Source organism: Pezoporus occidentalis, unplaced genomic scaffold (assembly GCF_034315485.1).
Source record: "Pezoporus occidentalis ecotype Australia unplaced genomic scaffold, CSIRO_AGI_Poc_V1 ctg44, whole genome shotgun sequence".
Taxonomy (NCBI): Eukaryota; Metazoa; Chordata; class Aves; order Psittaciformes; family Psittacidae; genus Pezoporus; species Pezoporus occidentalis.
The window spans coordinates 2,855,622-2,879,934 of NW_026915769.1; the positions used below are offsets into that span (position 1 = coordinate 2,855,622).

The following is a 24,313-nucleotide window of genomic DNA, read 5'->3' on the forward strand; positions in this document are numbered from 1 at the left end:
GTCTGTATATAGTTTGTCTCTAGCTGAAAAGGATTTTGATGCTTAAGAACATCTGAAAAACTCCTTCCTTTTGTTTATTTTCTATTTCATTTATGCCTGGAGTGTTTACATAAGGTGCTATGAGGCAGTATAGATAAATAAATAAGATACTGTATTTCAGCCTCCTAGAGATTGACCACCTTCTCTTTTCCCTGAACTTTCAGAAGATCTCAAGAGGCTGTGCTGAAGCATGTGGTGCTAAAAACATCAGATCCAGCTCCTGCAGACTTTTTCATGGAGCGTATGGATATGCTGGACTAACTAAACCACGTGTATTTATTTACTACTTAAAAAACTTGATTAGTTATTTGTTAAAGACATAACCCAAAGAGATAGATTATAACATGCTACTGAAACTATAACTTACAGAACTACCCAAAGTGAAGTAGGCATTTAGATTTTAAGTTGAATTTCATATCACTCTTCATGAGACCTGAGGTGATCATAGAGTCAGGTTTTCAAAGGAGCTCCAGGCCAGATTTTCATGTGTTTAGAAAACCCAGCTGCGACTACACTTCTATGAGGTCCAGCCTCTCATTTATGCATCTAAATAGCAACCTGAGTGCAGAGAAGTATATCTAGGACCCAATGTGTGAGACATTAATACAGCTTTTTAGCAATGTGTAGTGAGTTTTATCTGGATACAAACATTGGGCTTGGGAATCGGATTGAATTCTGTTTTCAAATTTGAGGGTTGTTTGTGGGAATTTTTTTGCTTATGAGTTTGGTTTGCTCAGTGAGTTTGCTTTGTAGGTTTTAGTGTAAAGGAGTCATAATAGGCAGAGCTAAGCTGTTAAATTCCTACCTGCTTTTTGACTGAAAATGTATGAAACTTAAGCTGTTCTGAGTCTCCTGAGTGGAAAATCATGACCCTTTCAGTGGAAACTGGCCAAGTTTCACACCCGCAACAAAACCCACAGAATTGTCATCCTGCTTTGGGTTTCTCTCTAAATATTTTGGCACAGCTCTTTTTTTCAGCCTCAAGCAGGACAGGGATGTTTTGGCTGTGAACATGCCATCAAGTCACATGCTCAGTTTTTGGCCTAGACCCACAGATGGGCAGAGAGCACCAGGAGTTCTCCCATGTCTGCAATGTCAGGCACCACTGAAGCCCTAGCACAGCAGGAAAACAATTCCAGCATTTGTAAAAGGATTAGATGTGAGAGGGAAAGCATCCTCTTTTTGTCAAATCTTAATTTCTTTCATATGTATTTGTGGAACTGAGCCATCTAAAAGCACAACAGATGTTTTTGATCACATAGAATGCTGGTTGGGAGTCTTGGTATTGTTGAACCTGTTTGCTCTATTTGTAGTTAGGCATTGTTGACAGGCTCTGTGTTCATATGAAAATATTTTGCTATTAGTGACCTCACCTTTTCCATGCATTGCATAACTAATACAATTTGCCAATTATGCAGAGTCTTTTCTTATTCTTTTAATACAGGCAATTATTGAAAACAGAACTGGGATCCTTCTTTACTGAATATCTACAGGTAGGCATGTGTCTTCTTTAATTTAAATCAGATTTCCTAATATGCTACTAAGCAAAACCATTTCACCCGCTCTAAATGCTGATTTGGAGATCCTTGAAACCATTCAGAGATGTTCACTGACTTCTCTGTGTTGTGTTATTTATGGACTAATGAGATTTGAATTTTATATATATGTATATCTAGTTAGATAGTGGAAGCCCAAACCATGGAATGGATTTATTCAGTCCTGTATTGCTGGATGACATTGCTGTCTTTCAGTAGACTTTCAGACATTCTCTTTTAGCTTAAAATTGTAAGTTCTTGAATAAATCAGTTAAGTTCCTTGTAGTATAGTTAATAGGAAAGACATTTAGCAATAAGTACATGCCATCTGTTGAAGCAGTATTTTTCTGCTTCTCTAAGACAGTACATGCTTTGTAGGTAAGCCATTTGAAGTTTGAGAAGCACTTTGTACTGCGCAGAATATGTACTGTATCCTGAAATCAGCAGGTGATTATTTTAGTGTTTGACAAGTGTCCCAAGTGATTTAAGCAAGGTGGACACAGGAGGAGTCCTTTGATGAGTGATCATTAAAAGACCCCCTTCACTGTCAAAAGTTAAGAAAGAACAAAATGTGTAATGTGATGGCTGTAAGGAAGTACAGAATTGAGTAAAGGTAGTCTGTATTTTATTTTACAGAATCAGCTGCTCACAAAAGGCATGGTGATCCTAAGGGACAAGATCCGGTTTTATGAAGGTAACTTGGATTTTGGCATGGCTACCTATATCTGTCACAGGAGTTTCAGCAAATGCATTTTTTCAGCATGCAGCAAAGGCATGCTAAGGCACATGAAAATCAACAAGGTGCTTGCTGACAGTCAGCATGGCTTCACTAAGGGGCAGTCCTGCCTGACCAATTTGGTGGCCTTCTATGATGGGGCTACAGAACTGATGGGCAGGGCTAGGGCAGTTGATGTCATCTACCTGGACTTGTGCAAAGCGTTCGACACTGTCCCACACGACATCCTTGTCTCTAAATTGGAGAGACATCAATTTGATGGATGGACCACTAGGTGGATAAAGAACTGGCTGGATGGCTGCACACAAATTGTTGTGGTCAGTGGCTGGTTACTGGTCCAGCTGGAGACCAGTAACGAGTGGTGTCCCTCAGGGATTGGTGTTGGGACTGGTCTTGTTTAACATCTTTGTCGCTGACATGGACAGTGGGATTGAGTGCACCCTCAGCAAGTTTGCTGATGACAGCAAGCTGTGTGGTTTGGTTGATACCCTGGAGGGAGGGAATGCCATCCAGAGGGACCTTGACACGCTTGTGAGGTGGGCTGATGCCAACTTCATGAAGTTTAACCATGCCAAGTGCAAGGTCCTACACCTGGGTTGGAGCAATCCCAGGCACAGCTACAGGCTGGGCAGAGAAGAGATTCAGAGCAGCCCTGCAGAGGAGGACTTGGGGGTGCTGGTCGATGAGAAAATGAACATGAGCCGGCAGTGTGCGCTTGCAGCCCAGAAAGCCAACTGTATCCTGGGCTGCATCAAAAGGAGCGTGACCAGCAGGTCATAGGAGGTGATCCTGCCCCTTTACTCTGCTCTTGTGAGACCTCACTTGGGGTATTGTGTGCAGTTCTGGTATCCTCAACATGAAAAGGGCATGGAACTGTTGGAACAAGTCCAGAGAAGGGCCACGAGGATGATCAAGGGACTGGAGCACCTTCTGTGTGAAGATAGGCTGAGAAAGTTGGGGCTGTTCAGCCTGGAGAAGAGAAGGCTGCATGGAGACCTCATAGCAGCCTTCCAGTATCTGAAGGGGGCCTATAGGGATTCTGGGTATGAACTGTTCATTAGGGACTGTAGTGATAGGACAAAGGGTAGTGAGTTAAAACTTAAACATGGAAGTTTAGATTGGCTATAAGGAGGAAATTCTTTCCAGTTAGGGTGGTGAGGCACTTGAATAGGTTGCCCAGGGATGTTGTGAATGCTCCATCCCTGGCAGTGTTCGAGACCAGGTTGGACAAGGCCTTGGGTGATATGGTTTAGTGTGAGGTGTCCCTGCCCATGGCAGGGGGGTTGGAACTTGATGATCTTAAGGTCCTTTCCAACCCTAACTTTTCTATGATTCTATGATTCTATTTTGGAGGCAGTGTGATGCATTCTGCTATCTTCCTGGGACTATGGATTAGTTTGTATCATTTTGTTCCTGCAGTTTTTTGTCCTGCCTTGGTGTTCCCATTGATTTTCATCAAAGGAGAGGTGACTGCCTAGAGGAGCAGAAAGAAAGTAAAGGAAAGACTAACTGCAGCATGGATGCTTCCTTCTCATTCAGTTATAGCCTGCTCAATTAAGGAAAAGTAGAAAAATAGACTAAAATTTCTTAATAAACAAAAACTAAGCACTAAGGTCCCAGTTACTTGAAGTGCCTGGCTATGTCCAAAATAATGTTGTAGGTTTTTTTAAGAGTTACTCTGGATTCATGTATACCTAATGGAGTCAGACAGGTCAAGGAGCCATTTGTCTGTCTGCACCTTCTTTAAGTGTCACCTTATGGAAGTAAACATCAAGGAGAGGGCTGAAGCACCTCTCTTACAAAGGTAGGCTGAGAGAGTTGGTCTTGTTCAGCCTGAAAAAGAGAAGGCTTCCGAAAGACCTTATAACAATATAAGGTCTTCCAGTACCTAAAGGGGGCCTACAAGAAATCTGAGAGGGACTTTTTACAAGGACATGTAGGGATAGGACAAGGCGGAATGGCTTTAAACTGGCAGAGGAGAGATTTAGATTAGATATTAGGAAAAAATTCTTTACTGTGAGGGTGGTGAGGCACTGTCACAGGTTGCCCAGAGAAACTGTGGCTGCCCCATTCCTGGAAGCATCTAAGGCCAGGCTGGATGGGGCTTTGAGCAACCTGGCCTAGTCAAAGTTGTCCCTGCCATGGCAGGGGAATTGGAACTGGATGATCTTGAAAGTCCTTTCCAAACAAAACCATTCTGTGATAACCTCCACCTGAAGTGTCATTTTACAATCACCCTCATTTCATGTCTTATGCTATTGTGTGGCATTTAGATGTGCTCTTAAATATGCTGTTTTGTCCTAGATGTGGGCATACAAGTTGCACCAAGGGGGGTTTAGATTGGATATTAGGAAAAATTTCTTCACCAGAAAGGTTGTCAAGCCATGGAACAAGCTGCCTAGGGAAGTGGTTGAATCACCATCCCTGGAGGTATGTAAAAGATGTGTAGATGTGGCGCTTAGGGACCTGGTTTAATGGTGGACTTGACGGTGCTGGATTAGTGATTGGACTCATTGATCTTAAAGGTCTTTTCCACCCTAAATGATTTTTTGATTCTATACATCATCAAAGGATGAAATGGTTTTGGCATATCTTGAAGAATTATTGCTATGTAAACAGCCTGAATATCTCTGGGGAGTCTTGAGGCGATTTTAAAGAAGTGCATCTTTTCCAAAGATGCAGTCATAATACCACTTAGTCTAAATATGCTGTTTAAGCAGTATATTTATCCTAGAGACAACTATTTCCATTAGTTTCAGCTATCTATAAATTCTAGATGTGACCTTTCATCACTGACAGTACAGTTGGTCAGATTAAGATGTTGCTATGGGACACAGCTTTTCTGATGAGAAGACAGTAGCCCTAAACTGCAAAAAGACAACAAGTTTCACATTAAAAGAATACCCCCAAAGAGTACGCACTCTTTAGCTGAATACAGAATTCTTCCATTATATAAAATACCAGCTTCCAGAGCATAAGGGGAGCTATAAGGATGTCAAGGCCTTCATAGCTGCTCTGTATAAATCACAAAGGAAGCTGGGTTTAAAGTATCAAATCAGCAAATTAAATGGGGAGACCTACCAAAATCCAACCCATTTTTCTTTTGGTTTTACTAGTTTGAAAATCAAAAATATACTATCTCTAAAGTTTGAGATCGAAGCTGAGATGAAAAACTGAAATATGAGACCACTAAATAGTTTTCAAATGTAGGAGCATGTTTAGCAAATAAAAAAAATTCATCAAGCTGTTATGTTTATTTTGGGTTTAATTTAATATATCATTTTGTGGTTGCCCCTTAAAATATGGTCAGAAATCCTGGTAAGGTGACGATTAAATCAGTCATGTTTTTTCCATGTCCACCCTCAGAAATGTGAGCTCACTAAAACTGGCAAGAGGCAGAGGTCTTTCTGACAGACAGCTGTTTGGTAACTTGCCTGGGGAGCTGTAGATGGATGTGAGTTTCCAGGGCTGAATTTGGGGTTCTTTGCAGCAGAGGCAGCAGCACTGCAGAGTCCATCCTGTAGTCAGTGATGGCTCCAAAAACACCCAAGACAAAGTTGGGAGCACAGAAATTTTGGGAGCTTCCATCCTGAGCAGGGCTCCCTTCCTGGGGCAGCAGCAGCAGCAGCAGCAGTCCTGCCCTCAAATCTCAGGTTGTCCCACATCCCAGGGTTTGAGTTTCCCTATCCGGTTGGTGTTGAAGTTTTCAAAAGTGAAAAATGATCACTTCAGAGCACACTTTAGAGGGTTTTTGTCCTGCAGTGGGTTTTGAAACAATGATTTTTTTATTCTTGTATTTCTTACAGGAGTCTCAGCTTTTAGAAGCACTGTGAAAAGTACTGCATGTATTTTTATGTCATACAAAAGTGACTATATCATGCATCACTGAAATGAGCATTTAGAGTAACTCAGGTTCCTAAAATCTGGCAAATGCTTCTGGTAAATGTAGGGATCTTTGCCTGATGGCAAAACAAACATATCCTTGAATGGAAGTAAAAGTCACATTCCTCCATGTGAAAGATGTTCATCAACAAACCACAGGAATTCTTCCAGAGCCCCCTGTAAAAGGCCTGCCTGGCAAAGGCACTTCATCCTGCAGCCTTTCTGAGCCACTGTACAGAAATCCATCAGTTCACAAAGTAAGCTGGCCACAAGATGAAAGGAATGTACGATAGTAAATGCATGTTTATCTCAACAGGGTAATTTGATTTCATGCGATTCTAGCAGTGAGATTTGAAAATGACTGATGTTCAACACCCACATCTACAGCCAGATTTGTAAGGGCTTAGTTTCCACTTAACCTTAGCTTGTGGGTAACTAGCATATTTAACTCTTTTTAAAACTCTGCCCTCAAGGCATAGAGGGATTTGGCTTCTCCTTCATAATCAGATTTACCTTTTTGGAACACCTTCATATTTCAGACACTAGTATGGAGGTTATAATGCAGCAGCATTCTCATGGTTTAACCCCAGCTGGCAACTAAGCACACCTCAGCCACTCAATCACTCTCCCCTGGTGGTCTGGGGGAGAGACTTGGAAAGGTAAAAGTGAGAAAAGACAGTTTATTAGGTAAAGGAAAAGCTGTGCACACAAGCAAAGCAAAACAAGGAATTCATTCATCACTTCCTGTCACGGGCAGGTGTTCAGCCATCCCCAGGACAACAGGGCTCCATCATGTGTAACGGTTACTTGGGAAGGCAAATGCCATCAGTCCGAATGTCCCCCCCCTTTCTCTCTCTTTCCCAGGGTTTGTATACTGAGCATAATGTGATATGGTCTGGGATATCCCTTGGGTCAGTGGGGGTCAGCTGTCCTGGCTGTGTCCCCTCCCAGCTTCTTGTGCACCCCCAGCCTCCTTGCTGGTGGGGTGAGAAGCAGAAAAAAAAGCTTTGGCTCTGTGCAAGCACTGCTGGGCTATAACTAAAACATCCCTGTATTATCAACACTATTTCCAGCACAAACCCAAAACACAGCCCCATACAAGCAACTACGAAGAAAATTAACTCTATCCCAGCCAAAACTAGCGCAGGTACTTATTATTATTATTCTTATTAATTATTATTATTACTGCTACAGCTGCTAGGCAGTTTTGGACCAGATTCCCTGCTGTGTTTCACTGGAATTAATGCAAGGCAAATTTAGGAAAGAATTGAAACCAAGAACACCCTTTTCAGTCTTGTGCGCAAGTGTGTAGGACAGAGAGAACTCCTGCCTGGTGGTACAGAAACAAAGACCTTGGTGTGGTTCACACGCCAGCAGCTGCAGTATAGCATGGTGATCCACATTTGTCACTGAAAGCACTTAAAGTCATTAACCCAGGAATAATTCAGGAGTTGCAGATGGGCCAGAGCTGGTGCTATTTGTCATGTACTTAAAAATGCAGGGAGATCAAGTATCCCATAATAAAGATTGGCACTTGGCTAACTTTGAGTAGGAGATGCTTTCATGCATAGTTTCTTTGTGATATGTGTGTAATTCTGGGCAAAATGTTCCTTGGCTGAGACCCTAAGTAATGCTGTAATACAGAAATTAAGAATAGTATCTGATTCTGACACCAATAGTAATATTGATTGGTTGCTGTTGAATTTGCTTCCTGATAAGCCATATTGTCTTCTATGAATGCCTCATAATCATTGATGCATATATCTCCATAATACTTGCTGGTGGAGGTGCAGTGGCATTGCTCTCCATTCACAGTTGGATTAGGGACACAGTGATGCTAAAGAGCTTGCCCAAGGTCACACAGGCTATTCTGGGGAACAGAGATTTGAAGCCAGAATCCAGATTTTCACTGCATCCTTTGAAAGTTACAGTAAAAACTAGAGCCTCAACACACCGTCTTTTTCCATAGATCTTGGGTGAGATTTTCTGTGTAACCAGAGATACAGGGAACTTAAGGGGTTGATTTGAGGGGTTGCTTTGTAGAGCATCTCCACAAAGAGTGGTTTGCTCTGCTGCCTTGCTGCTTGGAGGACAGAGGGGAGAGTGGTGGGGGAGGGATTTCTCTGCAGGAATGCTTCCATGTTTAACCTGCTGTGTCCTCCTCCTACTGCTCTCCTTGTTCACAAGGTATTAACTGCAAGAAGAGGAGGAGGAGGCAACCTGGGCTATTACTGTTTGTTCTTCATACTCAGAAAATTTGAGTAAGCTCTAACCTGAAAGTCTTTGAGTTTACTAAGAACATCAGATGTGTCACCTGAAAAGACACAAATACTGAATGATCTGATACACAAAAGGAATACTATTTCCATACTGCTAATAGGAGCTGTTACATGATTCATCTTTGTGTATAGTAGCATACTCAGGTTGTTTCCTACATGTCTTAGTTGTCACAGTTACTTATTGCAACATAAATAGTTCACTGTTTTGTTTTGTGTTTTTGCAGGGCAGAAACTACTGGATACCTTAGCTGAAACCTGGGACTTTTTTTTCAGTGATGTCCTGCCCATGCTTCAGGCTATTTTCTATCCTGTGCAGGTGAAAACTCACTCTGTTACTATAGAATCTTGAAAAACTGGAAAAAGCAGCCTTACTGGTTCATCAACAGATTGATGCAATCCTTAAGTCTCTCTCCTTGGGCCAACCTCCCAGTGCAGCTGTTCTGTATAGCCATGTCATGCAAATAAGTTATTTATGCAAACAGGTTTGAAGTGCTTGTGTGAAAAAGATGAAGGGGAACTTTGAAAACCAAAGTGGACTGCAGAGAGGATGGTGATTCCTTCTGCCAACTGACACTAAAAGTCAAAAAAGGTTATGAATGATAAGGTCTACTATGCACACTGTGAAGTAAGTGGAGCTGTGTTGACTTAAATATCTGCATATGAATTTGTACTGGAAGAATCTCCATTTTTGAAAAGGAATTGTATTTCCGAGATTGAACTCTATGCTATTGCAAGTGCACAGCAATAGTCAGTGGAGTAAGACCAATTTACATGAGCACAGAATTTGACCCTGGTAATTTTAGGTGCACAATAGGTACTTGATCTGATTCAGATGAAGGACCAATCTTCTAATTTAGTGATGGCCATAGAGTGTTGTTTGTCACTTAAATCCCAAGGAAATCCTTGTACCAGATAGGTACAAGTGACCTTCTGGAGTTGCTCCTATATGCCTAAGGATTTTAGTAGGAGATTGGTGCCTAAACATATTTGAGGAAACTTCAGAAACCTTCTCCCATTTTTCCAGGTGGACTTTATGCCTAAAACAATTGTGCCAATGTTAATGGTATTACTATTTGCAGATAATACAGGCATGAATTCAGTGGAAAATCTTCAGCTTTACACAGAATTTGATTCTGAAGGGGAAGACCTCTAAAAACAGGCAGGGCTACTTCACCCATTCACTTGTGTCTTACTAACAGAAGCTTCAAAAATGATAGAAATAAGATGGTATTAGAACACAATGGGAGTTTTTGTGTTCCGCATAATTCAAATGTAAGGCATTTGAACACCTAGAGATATGGGTAGGCTCTCAACCTGGTTTTCCAAAGCACTTGACTAAATTAGAACTCAGATATTTCTGAAAAATGCATCAAATACTCCTTTTCACTGTTGTGTTCCTGAAGCCTTTGAAAATAATTTAGCAACAGAAGTCTCCTCACCATTGAGATGGAAATAATTGCTAGAATTTTCAAAGGAGCCTAGAGGGGGTAAGAACCTTAAATCCCATGCAATTTCAAATAGATCCGGGTACCTGATGCTCTGAGGTTACTTCCAAGAGCCCAGCTGGTGCTCTTGTGAATTCAATTCATTAGAAATTGTAGCAAATTTGCGGCCTTCAGTATAAATTGCTAACAAAGTGAAAAGGAATGGGTGAGGTGGAGTGGAATTGGGTCAGGCTTCTTTATTCCAAACTAAGATAAGTCAGTACTAGCTGCGTACCAGACTTTCCGGAAGTGCTAATATTTGGCTGGCAGCACTCATAACTGCAGGCAACAGTATGTATGTACAGCCATATGCACCCAAGTAAAAACCTTGATGTGAGACACAGGAACAGTTTTACAGCCCTTCATAAGGCATGCAGTGTTAATCTCTGCAGGCAGACCTAGCATTGTATTCTTCAGGTGAGATTTTCTTCAATGAGAATGTATTCCTGACCTGCAAAAAGATGTCTTTGAAAATGCATTATGAAACTTTAGCTCTGCTCATGCCTTATAGTGAAGTCTTCCAGACTGTAGAGAAAAGGGGGATCCATAGGTGGGCTGAGTTGGGATTCCCATTGTAATTTGAAGACAGCAACCAGACAGTACTAAAAATCTTTAGAAGCAATAGAAATTCTCCTTTTCAACCCTGCTTTAAAAAAAACCAACCAACCCAAAAAAACCAACCCCCAGACCAAACATATATGATACTTTTCATTAAAGTACAAAATATTCATATATATCCTGTGCTCAGATATAATCCCCAACACTGCACCCCGCCATTTTCACACAGTCAGGCTCAGTCATTGTGTGCAACATTCATTACTGCCAAATCAAATTCACTGTTCAGACTTGTGGGCTGCTCTGTGTCCTTTGTATGTTTCCTTTGCTTTTCATTTAGTTTACCATTCTTGTAATCCCTCAGAAGTGGAGGAAGGAATTTTGACAGTGGATATTGAAACTCATTTTCACGCTGCTCATAATCTGTCTTGCTTTGTTTCTGTTTCTAAGGGGAAGGAGCCCTCAGTTCGACAGCTGGCTCTTCTGCACTTTAGGAATATAATTACCCTCAATATTAAGTTGGAAGATGCATTATCACGTTCTCGGGCCAGAGTTCCACCTTCTATTATTCAGATGCTGTTAATACTCCAGGTAAATTGGCTACTTTTCTCAGTCTGTTTTCTTTATCTTTTTGTACTGTATTGCTGAAGCCTTCTTAAGCAGTCTCTGATTTTGCGCATTCATTGAACACTTCTTACGCAGAATTACAGAGCTTCTGTGCAATTAACTGTGGTCCTGATACCTAAAAGTAGAGACTGCAGAGGTTCAGATCTCACGCCTAAAGATCCAGAGAGCCTGGGAGTAAAGACTTGTTTTGAAACTTGGGCCTTGAAATACAAAATTTTGCAAGCAGATCAGTGTATGTGTTAATAACGTGACTTACATTAAATGTGTGTTATTGCATTAGCAGTTCTGGATATGAACCTTCACATCTGGAGTAGGCAGTTTATGTTTGAATCATGGTCATATTTGGTCACTAGAACCAAATTCTGTCAAAGCTGTTGATATAAAACCATTAAGACCAGATACTGTTATTTGTCTTAAGTGTTAGATTTTTTTTTTCAGTAGTAGTATTGAGGAGAAACAAAATGCGGAATTCCAGGCAAAAAGCAAGTTTAAGATTTTTTTTCTTAATTAAAGAAAACATGAGTTTGTGTTGAGGAGAAGAAAGGTTGAGGCAGAATGAAGGGAGAAAGGCAGAATGAAGGGAGAAAGTCAGAAGCAGATTCTTCGGAAGTGAGGAAGTTGAGATTTTCTTGGCTGGTGATTTTTTTAATAAACAATTTGATTTACAGCAAATGAAAGGATATAGTTTCTCACATTTAAAATGTTTCTTTGCTCTACATTTCCATATGAATTAGTTCTGTGTTTGAAATTGTTTTAAATAACAGGATAATCTAAAGTTCAGTGATGAAAATAGAGCAAGGAGTAAGATTCTCTTTGCTGCGTGAAGAAATGGTATTTCATCCCTGCTATCACAGTATACTTGTTGGAGTGTGTATAATGGTGCGTTGAACCTAGTTTTCTCAGAAAAATATATGATAGGACTGCCATCTTGCCTCATGTCTCACTTCTCCCTACCCTCCATCTTGCCAAATGCTTCTTGAAACTGCTGGCTGACTGTGGCACAATGACAGTAGTATCAGAGATTAAGATTCCTAGGAGCTTCATGGAAATTAGTATCTGGAGAGAGGAGAGGAGCCTCAGGGTAAAACTGGAGTATGGTTTTAACTGCATAATGAGACATCAAAGAATTCACATAATTGAACTGTGAACCCAGCTGTGTTAATAGACACCAGAGACACCACATGAGAGAGAGCACCATCGCAAAAAACTTAATCCCAGGAGGGTTGTCTATCAGGCCTCATCCCTTCTTAGATGCATTCTAAACCAGGCTTCAGCAGTGTCATTACTAACAGATCTACAGGCTTTTTTTGTGGTTTCTTTATTGGAGAGTCTGTTGGCTATGGGCAGGATCCGGCTTCGAATGAATTCAGTGGTGAGCTGGGAACTGAATAACATCCTGATTTAGAAAGTTCATAGGAGGTGATATGGAGTCATTTGGCAGGATCAGTGCTACAAGAAACTGTTGCTTTGCACATCTGCTTTCTTCAACAACCAGAAGTGTTAACAAGATGGATGCCTGCTTAGGGTAAAAGACCAAATCCATTCTCATTGCAAATATACTGATGGAAATCAATAAGGAAGTGAAAGGGAGTTTGCCCCGGGCGTTTATTTCTGCATACGTTACCCACATGTGGTGGGGATGGTGAAGGCCCTTTCTTGGCAATAGCTCTGCCAAACTTGTGGTTTAAAATCTAATGGAAATTACAGGAAAAGGTCAAAAGAAGATCTGAGAATTAGCTGTTTACATACTTAGCAGTGTTAGTCAATAATTGGATTTCAGAGCAAAGGCTTTTTCCCAGGCTCAAATGTCACATTAAACAAAAACAGGTTTTATACATTTATGGCGTAATAATGGAATTTTCTTGTCTTAGTTTAACTGAACATGTGAATAGTGCTGGAAAAGAGATGACAATTCAGCTGTCCAAAGAGCGTATGGTGGAATTATGTGTGGGGACTTTCCAGACTGGGAGATGGTGTCTCAGTGTGGGCATTGTCTAATCCCTGTTTCTATCTACCTTGTGTATCTCTTCCATTAGAATCTCAGTGACACTGGATTGGACTCCTATGGCTGAAAAATGAGTCTAGTGATGCTGACCCTGGACCAAGTATTGAACTTAGTGCTAAGTTGAACTATTTTTGTCCTGGAGAGCCTCGTGCAGCTGTATTACCTAATTAAGGAGTAGGCCATGTTCTTCAAGACAGCAGTTGTAATGTCAGCTGAAGGTCACAGGTTGACAAAGGCCCGTGCTGACAATCACCAGTCTGTCCTGTTAGACTGGATTAAAGTGGCAGAGATTTGGTAACTAATGCAAGGTGCATCTGGTATTGCTCATGTTTTAGTTTCTTGTAGTGTACAGGAAAAGATCTGTCAGTTTGTCAGGTAAAGACAATTTCCTTATGGAGTGGAAAGGAAGCTTTTTTAAAGAGGAAATGGAAGCTGCAGCAATCCTTGGACTTTGAATTCAGGAGGTAGTTGCTGATTTGGCAAAACTCAGTAAGCACACATTTTACCTGAGCTTGTGTTAGCTTTACTGGTTTCAGCATGTGAGCAATTTCATTGACTCCTGTGAAGTTACTGACCTATTGCAAGTTGCACACGTTCCTTGCTTGCTCAGCGGGCTGCACTCTGCCGAAGACCTCCTGAATAGAAGGGCCTGAACTTCATTGTTTGGGTGATTTATTTTTTTTTTTCCTTCTTTGTATCCTTTTTTATTGTCCACTGTAAACGGGCCAGCATAGCCTGACCCAATTACAATGCACAAACTGAAATGTTAATCCTTTGTGGCAGCTTTACAGGCAACATAAGATGAAGTGCCTTCAGGATATTCCTGTTTTAAGTTGCAGGGTCTTCAAGAGCAGAGTCATGGCTGAGTAAAGTAAAAGAATTATAGAATCATAGAATGGTTTCATTTGGAAAGTACCTTAAGATCATCTAGTTCCAACTCCCCTGCCATGGGCAGGGTTGCCTCACCCTATACCACATTGCCCAAGGCTCTAGATAGAGCTCACATGACTATGCCAAGTAGTTGGTCTTGCCTTGATGACCTTTCTCTTTGGGTGAAATTAAGAAGCTGAAGGGAGAAGGATAAACAGAAGTAGAGATTGGAAAAGAATTTTCTCCTTTGTGCTTTTGCGAACCAAAGAGTGCAAAACTACCACTAGAGGGTAAAAAATCTGACTTACTTCCCAAAGGATGTTGTCAAAGACGACCTTTGCCACTGAAAGCGGAACATCTTTTCTCCAGGTATCTCTCCTGAGGTCTGAGAATATTGGAGGAGAAGCATTTAAGAGTGTTTATCTGTGTCTTTCAGTTACCATCAGGTTTATTTGCATTCACAGAATCTCTCTGGGTAACCCATGGTATTTAAAAACCCTAGAAGAGCACAGCATAGTATCTTTCATGCTGAGGGATGAGGCCTCACTAAACATAAGCTCTGAAGAGAAAAATAAAACCTGTGGTTTCCTTTTTGGCTTCCCTGAGCTTCGTTTGAACTCCCTTGTCTGTTGTCTTTCTCTGTAAAAGAAGACAAAATAAATACATAAAACTGCACAGTGGGACCAATTTGTTATCTCTGAAAAAATTCCTAAATATAAGTTCAGCTACTTGTACTTTAAAGGGGTGGAAAAACCCATTGAAAGAGCTGAAAGCAAACTCTAGACTTCTAGTTTTCCATCACAGCAGCCACATAGCAAACTGAAGGCAGTGTAGTGGTTAAAAACAAAACACCCTTTGCTATGAGAAAACTACAGGGTCCCGCCTGTGGAAAACAGATTTGCTGTAACACTACAATATGTGTCAGCTGGGGTCAAATTTTTATAGCCATAGGCTTTCGAATTTGGTGGTTGCTTTTGAGAGGTTGTCTTACTAAGTCTCTTAGACCTGAAGCACAGGTTGAACAAAGCAGTGCAGGCCTGATGTTTTAACATGCTTTTAATTTCTCTTTACCTTTTTCTGAATTCCTGGTTTATAAGACAAAGTAGAAACCAATAAATGTATTTTAAAATACATTTAAAAATAAAAAAAAATTACAATAAATCACCATAAACCACATGCACTTCCTTTGGATTGTGCATGAATGCGTTTTCTTCCTTTCTGGTGAGAAGGTGGCTTGTCTGTGTCATTTGCATCAGCCCCATAAGCACATAAGGAGTCAGGTAGGCAATCTTAAAGCTGGGACACTGGCTGACGCGAAAGGAAGTGTCTTTCATTGCTTTGTGTTGACATACATAAAACTGAGAACCTGGTCCTCAAGATTTGCACCTTAAGAGTATTTTGTAGAAACAGCACTCACTTCTAAGCAATATCCTCTCTCTTCGTCTGCCTTAGTACCAGCAAGTATCTGTCTCTACCAGCAAGTGGAGTTTGCAATAATTAAATTGACACAGGTTTGTTATCCTGGAATGAATTTGTATTGCCACCATTTTTAACAAGGCATAACATTCATTTGTTGTAAGAAAAAGAGATTTTTGAAGGACAGTCTTGACCTTTTTGCTATTGAGTACTCATATTTGATTTTTAATTTCTTCCTGTGGTTTTCATTGTTGTGCTAATTTTCTGGTGCTGCGAATCATTTGTACATGGAGGCAGCAAAAATGCTAGAACTATTTCATGTACATTGTGGAGTATTGCCTCGAGCAGGTTAGGATGTGCTGTGTTAATGAGTATGAGACAAGAAGCTGGGAACTGACCAGGAAGTTCAGAACAGTGACAGCAGCACTAGCCAGAATGCAGTGAAGGGGAGCAAGTACCAACCATTGGCTGGCACTTTGGTTGGCCAGTGGTGCCAGGCAGGAGCACTAAATGCACTGTTTGTACTAACCAAAGTAGTAACTGACTTGCTTCATTGTCAATCAAGAATAATTCCCCTGCCATAGCTGGGGACCTTGGTGTAAGCGGTAAGAACATGAGTCAGTGACAGTCAGTGGCTATCTGTTTTCCATTTACAAGCTGTAGTCTTATAGTTGAGGAAGGAAACCACATCAGAGGTTTTTTCCCTCTGTAATGCTTTTAGGTTTGCTTCCACTTGGCACTTATTTCATGGCTCACCACAAGAGTGTTTTCTCTAGGGGCAGTGTTGGGGGGTGAGTGTGGTTGCTCTTAACCATTTTGTAAGCCTGACTGACAGGGGCTTTATCAGTATTAGTTCCAACATAGACTCCATTTCTGCACCACAGAGGTTGAAATATCTGCACTCATGTGGATCATTTTTGTAACTAAGGCCAATGGAAGCGCATTGCCATGTGAAAAGAACAGATTTCATTTTGAAATCAGGTGCTCTCCAAAACTAGCTCTCATCATATTTGCCAATGCTGTGTGTTGCCACTTCTCTAATCTTAAGCAGTGGGAAGGCAGGAAAGCAAAATAAAAATACTGTAGTTGTTTTGCTTTGTTACATATGAACCAGTCTCATGAACACTGTGGTGTAGTAATTCAAATGTGTGCCTTGTCCCTCCTCTTTAACAGAAAGACAGTGTTCAGTGGAACATGACCATAACTTTGTCCATGTCAATTAAACACAATAATTTTAGAAGGCAGTTTGCATTGTGCAAACTCCCTTTGGGTGTACATTAACACTGCATTTTAAGAGTACCTCACTTTAAGTATGAAGGTTACCAAAGGTATGGCTTCAGATGGAGTTGATCAAACACTGCAGCAGTTGTTTAGAGTGCCCTGACATGATCCATCAGGTTCCCTGCAGTTACTGCCAGTTTACTGTCTTGCACTTTGGTCTTGTCCTCCTTCAAATTACTCAACATTTGCCTTGGGGCTAGAGTGGGCATGCATAGGGTTCTGGTGTAGCTGCTGCCTGTGGCACCTGAGACTACCTTAGCCCGTAATAATTTACTTGTGCAACCTAAGTGTAAGTTGTTTCAGCTCAAGTCAGTTAGATGCATGTTGAACCTCAGCTCAACCAGGTTATCTATACTAAAGTATGTGTCTGTCTCCTGGAATTTGCCTCCATTAATGAAACTGGCCTATTAAAACCACTATAAGTTCATTGGTAGGCAAATCCTTAATCTTTAACAACCCAGAGTTAAATCTGTAAAATAATTCTTAACTTGAATTAGAATGTCCCTGCAGAACTTGTGATTTTATCAAATAAGAGGGGAAGGTTTTAACTTAATTGTATTAATTTGTACAAATATATTTTGTGGACCCATTTGAGCCAGTAGACTAAAACTGGCATAAAAGATAGCTTAGAAATTTTGACTATCGAAAAACTCTGAGTAGGAAAGGTTCCCACGGTGCAAGAATCCTTTGAGGCATGGTGCTTTAATACTGTAATTCATGGGCTGTCCACAGGGGGAATATAAGAAAGTTAATCTAAGCTACCTTTTAAAGACAATTAATTAAACCTCATTAAAACTCTGTATGGACACTCATTCTGAGAATTAAAGGGGTAGGAAGGGAGACAAATTAATCACACTTCAGTTCTACATCAGAGGCCTAAGCACAACTTATCTAAACAGCTTTCTCTTCTTAATTTAGTGAATATAATTTCATTTTCCTGAGTGTCCCCAGGTAGACAAAGCCACAGAGGAATTGTGGCTGTTTAGTTGCCCAGAGCTTTACAGGATGGGATCCCAAGTCACTCCTTGGCTGTCATATGTGACCACAGACCTGGGAGCCATCCCAGGTGCCACCAGCTATGGCAGTGATGGTATCCAGCACAAAAGGGGAAGACTTTTTGCTCTTTGTGACTGAATTGTGTCCATGCAGGTAGCCAGGTGAGCCGATTCTGCAGTTGGGGTCACTGGTGCAGCACCTCCTGTTCTTCCTGCTGGGTTTCACCTGTCTCTGCTCACAAGAAGAAAAACACAAGTAATGTCCAACAGAAAGGCTGCAGGGTTCTTTGTAGTGTTGCATACATATGCTTCCCCATGGTTTTTTGGAGACGAGTCAACGTCACTTTCCAGTTGGATCTGAACTGAGCTGCAGCTCGGTTTGGAGTGGTTTCGATAGTCCCCTGTGCAGGTACCACCATGCCTACATCTTCTTACTGCCTAAAGCTTTCTGGCTGAGCACACAGCTAGCAGCAGAGAAACTTCCCACCAGGAGATTTCAGAGGCAGCCCATGTGCTTATTCAGCTCCTTGAGCCCTTCTTGTGGCAGACATGGGGCTCCAAAGTGCTTACTGCATTTTTAACACCAGTGCTTGCTGGCAGCACAGCTTCTTCCATCATCTTGCAGGCTTCTGTGTCACCTTTTACCTTCCCATACATTACCTTCTGATTCTTTTCTCCTCCCAACACCATCTTCTTTTCTCATGGGAAGACGGCAGAGAAGCTAGTAACTGGAAGCATGTTAGTCACATGGAGGACTAACTGTGCCACTGGCCTGTTAGACAGTCTCAACTGACAAGCATCACTCAGCAATGTCCAAACTGCAGAGTCCTCCTGGAAGCACTGATGACCTGAGCAAGTTATGGAGATGTGGGCAGCAGCTATTGGAAATGCAGATGCTGTGAAGCTCCGTTTGCCATCCAGGCAGTGGGAGCTGGAGCTGGTTACATACTCTGGCAGGCAGCCATCTGTCCATCTGGTCTGGGGACAGACGAGGGCACAGCCAGAGGTCCTTTTCCTAGAAAGGAGGTGTCCCCCAGTAGCAGGCACTGAGTGGTTTGCCCACATTGGTGTGAATGGCAACTTCGTGGAAGAGTCCCCTGTAATTAGAGAGGAGCAAAATGAATTATTTCCTGTATGAATTGTTTGTAAGCAACTCTGGCAGCTGTTTGCTTTCAGTCAGGAGTGATTTCTCCTGGGGTTTTGGTGCTTGCCTGTTCCCTGTCTGTACTATAAAATTTTATTATTATGGAAAGATGTGTTCCTATTTAAGCTGACAGGGTGATTAAAACAAGTTACATAAAATGCCTTAGCCTCTGCCTTCTCCCCAGAAGGTGCACTGAAAAGGGAAAGAATTGTGAAAAGTACGGAAGCTTCTGCTCTGTAGTGCCACCCAAGCCTACCCCAAGCCATTCCTCTCCTGGTCTGTGGTTGATAGTGGCAGAACCAGGAGCCCACAGGGACAGCATGTACCATGCTCGTGGCATGGGGACTTGTACAAGGGGCTTTGTGGTTTATTTCTTCCAAAAATAAAAAGGCTGTGTGTTGCAGTCTGGAAAAGACAGGGAGGTGATTGAATGAGTCTCTCAGAGGCATCCTTTCTTCCATGGTGAGTGGACAGGGTTAACTGTCTTCTATCAGTAATTTCACAGACTTAGCCTTAGCTCTGCTGCAGCTGCGGAAGAAACAACCATGTGGCACAGTGATATGTGACACATACTGTGAAATTCATTAACTTGTCACTACCCAATTATTACAAGCAATTAAAAGGTAAACAGTTAATCATGTGACAGAGCAGGAGTCAGATTACTTTATTTGATTTAAACTGTTATCTGTTGGCAGCCTTCTCCTGTTTCTGGTGAGCTACCGGGTGGTTGCAGAAAAACTTCTGCAGCGCAAGGTGACAGCTATGTGACAGGTCATGACTGCAAGTCAGCCGTGTGGGCAGTCATGCCAAGCATCCCCAGTACAACATGGTTTTGCTGTGAGAGAACCAGCTGGCCTTGGTGGTATGGTTTTGCTGAGAAGCAGCCATCCATCAGGAGGGTGAGAGCTGTGGTGGGCAAGCTCCTCACTCATGTGCTCTTCACAATGGATCCAAAGGCCTCTGGTTTTAAGTCATTAGCCAGGGGATTGCTGTGCTCTTGATTCAAATGCAAAGCTAAAAGCAAGCATGCTGCAATCAAGCAGCTGATGCTGGCAAGAGGAAAAGCCATTGTTTAGCCTGGCTGGAATCTGTCAGAAAGGTATTTTGCAAAATACAGCTGCTGGAGTGGCTCTCATAAAACCAATTACATTTCTTCTCCTTAAGGAGCTGAGAGCTGCCAGCTGCTCCTGTTGCTGGCCACCACGTATCTCCAAGCCTCCCTTCTTTCTAGTGTGGGTAGACAAGAGCCTTCATGCACTGTGCACTATATAAACACAATGAAAATAGTCTCTGCACTAAAGTTTGTGTAGCTTGATGCCAGAGATGGTAGATGTATCTGGACAGACAAATAGGGAACAGGAGGAAACAAGAAGACAAACATGCAGCCCAGAAAGCCAACCGTGTCCTGGGCTGCATCAAAAGGAGTGTGGCCAGCAGGTCGAAGGAGGTGATCCTGCCCCTTTACTCTGCTCTGAGTGAGACCTCACCTGGAGTATTGTGTGCAGTTCTGGTGTCCTCAACGTAAAAAGGACATGGAACTGTTGGAACAAGTCCAGAGGAGAGCCACGAGGATGATCAGGGGACTGGAGCACCTCCTGTATGAAGACAGGCTGAGAAAGTTGGGGCTGTTCAGCCTGGAGAAGAGAAGGCTGCGTGGAGACCTCATAGCAGCCTTCCAGTATCTAGAGGGAGCCTACAAGGATGCTGGAGAGGGAATCTTCGCTAGGGACTGTAGTGATAGGACAAGGGGTAACGGGTTAAAACTTAAACATGGAAGTTTAGATTGGATATAAGGAAGAAGTTCTTTACTGTGAGGGTGGTGAGGCACTGGAATAGGTTGCCCAGGGAGTTTGTGAATGCTCCATCCCTGTCAGTGTTCAAGACCAGGTTGAACAGAGCCTTGGGAGGCATGGTTTAATGTGAGGTGTTCCTGCCCACAGCAGTGGGTTGGCACTAGATGATCTTAAGGTCCTTTCCAACCCTAACTATTCTATGATTCTATGCTAAAAGTGATTTTATGACATATAATATGTTGTTTGCCTTAGTGGTCTAGGTGGCCTCTAGAGACAGTGTGGTCCTTCTTGCCCTCTTGTAGGTTGCCTGTTGGGCTTCAAGAAAAAAAAATAAATCCTTCATTCCTCCTGTATCACTCATGAGCCTTTCTTGTGGTTTCCTTGTTTAGATGAAGAGAATAAAACCTTGGAAGAAGCATCAGGGTATTTCCACTGTTTCTCAAAATGTCTGAATGTCATGAGGACAGATGTTTAGGCAGTATGAAGCTAATGCAGCTTGTAGTAAAGCCTGTGTATAGTAGATGAGGAATTGCGTAGTAGTTTTGCCTGGAAAGCTCTAGAACATGGGTACATATGTGGCTGTGTTGTTAACATTTAAAACAGAACCAAGGAGAAGGCTTGCTCTGAGAAGCTGGCTGTGTGATACTCTGTGAATTAGATTAAAGCACCAGCCAGCACTGAGAGGAAAAAAAAGGGACTTTCATTTCAGCATTAGAGTCATATCAACAGGAGGTAGGTCAGGGCATCTGCTGGTTTCAACCACACAGGCTTCCATTACGTAAAGACCTAGCACAGTTGTTCCATGACTTGCTGAATGCTGCTGAATTTTGCCAGAGCATGGAGTTGCCAGAGTGCATGTCCCTAGTGGGTGGTAGGGACAAAGGAGGGAAGGTCTGTCCTTCAGAGCCACTCCTGCAATCACATCCCTAATCTGTGTACTGTTTGCAACTGGGGAGTGCTCTGCTCAGTGCTCTCTGCCTGCAAACTCAGATTTTGTATGCTTGTATTTTTTTGTTTCTTTTTATCCACTACTCATTGGGTTGCTGAGAGAAGGTTTCTGCTCCAGATCCAGTTATTTTCCAAGTATTCTGAATTGGCAAAGACATTTTTATTGAAATTAAATCATTCTGTACAACTGTGTTGCTTTCAGCAAACCTTTTGCTGCAAGCCAGGAGGGCTCTCTCAGGCCCAGGATGCCAAGCACCTGTGCTCCAAAACTTAGGTGATGTGGGACTGATGGAAGCTCTACCTACTTGTGCAAGAAAATTACCATGAAGCACTGCTCATTTTCCAGTTACTGTGGTGCATTACTTGTGCCTACACAAGCAGCAGGCTGAGGGCAAGCAGATGTCCTGAGAGTTTGGTTGCCTGAGCCATTGTTTGGTGTCTGAGCCATGCACCTTCTTAAGCCAGGAGAAAGAGGTGATCTGCTGCTTTCTGGCTCAGGGGGATGAGTTGCTGGTGATGAAAATGGTGTTGCTGTCAGAAATAGCAAATACTTTAAAAATCCAGAAGGCAGAGCTGACACATCTGCTCAGTCTATTCAAGGGTATTTCAGAAAAGAAGAAAACTCATGGAGTAGATTCAGTCACCTGTAAAGGATGAGGCAGCAAAGAGGATGCTGAGGGATGAATTTTCATTACTGATTTAAAAGGGGAGTGTGGCTGTGAAAGGCAGTATCAGAAATCCTCGCAATTAGGCAACAGCAGTCAAGTTAACGTTTGCAGCTCTTCAAAAGCCTTTCTTGAGTGTCTCCTCAAAAGAGCCTGGATACACTGAGGGAGAGCTCTGCCATCCCTTTTTCTGTATGAGTACCCACCTGAAAATAGATGCAAGATGGATTTTCTTGTAATAAATGATAATAAATGTTAAATGAGAAAACACTTAGAGCCAAGAGTAGGTCAAAGACTTGAATGGTCAGAGTTCAAAGTCATCAATTCCCCAGCAAGGTTAGATGAGCTTAATGTGTATAGATCAGCAAGAACTTCAAGAGGGAGCCTAAAAACAAATGAGACGCTTTATTCTCTTGGACATTAAACATCACATCTAATTATTTGGTAACTCGCAGGGTGATCTCTGCATGGGGCTGCACAAGCACTTTTGTGCACGTGTGTGCTTGCCTGTGATTGCAATGTAGCAGTGGTAAAGCATTTGTAAATGCAGATAAACTAACTCCAGGTCAAATTTATTCCATAAACTGCTCTTCAGAGACACTTACCTCTGCATAGATTCATTTGGTGGGTTATTTCAAAGTCATTTTAGCTTATTTGACTGAGATGATTGCAGCTTTCATCTGTGCCCAGGGGAGTCACTTAGCTGGGAAGCAGACAACCTCTAGCCCTAAAACTATGAAAGACAGAAGTGCATACCATTATTTTGTAGGATCTTTATTAGCAAACTGGCTGTTCAGCTTCTGCAGGTTCTTAAGCACAGTACTTAAGTCCTCAAAGGGACTTCCTTACTTTTAGTCATTTCATATCTTACTTATCTTCAGTCTTCATCTTCTGCTTTGTCTTTTGCAGTCTCATATAAAACATCTAGTAACAGTTTAAAGGGAGATAATATATTGGATTTCTGTGGGTCACAGGAAGACTAGCCTGTTTGTAGTCTTTGATCCTTTCTGGAAACTAAAATCCTATTGCTATCTTTCTGCAGCCAAGCCATTTGAAAAACTCTCTCACCAGCGGAACACAAACCGCATCTGGGTGTTTTGTCTTCCTTATCTTTTGTCTGTGTCTGAGTGCCACCAGTGAAAGGAAGAGAGAGACAGAGCAGCTTCTCGTGCTGACATTGACATAACTTGGCACTTGCTGGAGATTAAAGTGAATATGACAAGATCTTTATTTCTGAGGCAGTCACAAGGATCTGAAGTGCTGACTTCTGTCAATATGGCAATGGCAAGCTTCTCTGCCTCTCCCTCCCGTGAACGTTGTTGCTATGAGAAAAACAAGAAGCAGAGATGAGACAAGACACGATTTAACCCTTCAGATATTCTAGGCTTTACCAGTGTGCCAGCAACTTAGGATAAAATAAAGAGAGGAAAAAAACATTGTGAGGCAACACTACCGAGGGCTCATAACAATACAGCCATGAACTGTGCAGCTGCATCTGTCCTTACTTTGCAAAAAGGATACTGGTGCCTAGGAGTGGACATGTAATGCATAGGGCACAGCTTCCTGTGGTTCTAAACCAGTATAAAATTGTTAACCTAACAGGGATTATTCTGCCTAAAAGCAATTGAGAATTTGATGTACAAGTCCTGCTTCTCACATTTCCTCCCACTGTGAGATATACCTGTTTGTGGGCACACATAGTGCAGTCTTAGAGGTTTATTGAAAATAAGTCCATTATGAATTCTTAGCCTCCTCCATTGGACTGAGATTGCCCTCTGAGAGGGGAAACTGCTTTCTTCCAGCTTGTTCCAGTCTGCAAAGATGTGTCCTCCATTTCCCCCCAACTCAGGCACATTTTCTCATTCTGCTTTGGACTGCTGCAGAGAAACCCTCCACAGGATAGAGGGCACAAGTAGTTTAAGCAGATCAGGTTCAGCTTAGTCAACACAGGCTTGAACAAAACAAAATCTCATCCCTGCTTGAAGCAGTTTTGATTCTGTTTCCTAAAGGTTAAAATAATGACCAGGTTGTCTGCTTGGAATGAAAGTGGTATGAATCA

The 24,313-nt window shown here is 42.0% G+C and overlaps 1 protein-coding gene across 9 annotated transcripts in view; it reads left to right on the plus strand.

The window, feature by feature from the left end:
• The window catches only part of PRR5 (proline rich 5), a 93,286-nt gene that overhangs the window by 53,740 nt on the left and 15,233 nt on the right, over positions 1-24,313 (plus strand). For all 9 annotated transcript variants that reach the window (XM_062634903.1, XM_062634907.1, XM_062634901.1 and 6 more), the window contains 4 exons: positions 1,484-1,532; positions 2,211-2,268; positions 8,696-8,787; positions 10,961-11,101. In XM_062634903.1, the coding sequence (XP_062490887.1) occupies positions 1,484-1,532; positions 2,211-2,268; positions 8,696-8,787; positions 10,961-11,101 (340 nt within the window). The remainder of the gene's footprint in view (positions 1-1,483; positions 1,533-2,210; positions 2,269-8,695; positions 8,788-10,960; positions 11,102-24,313) is intronic.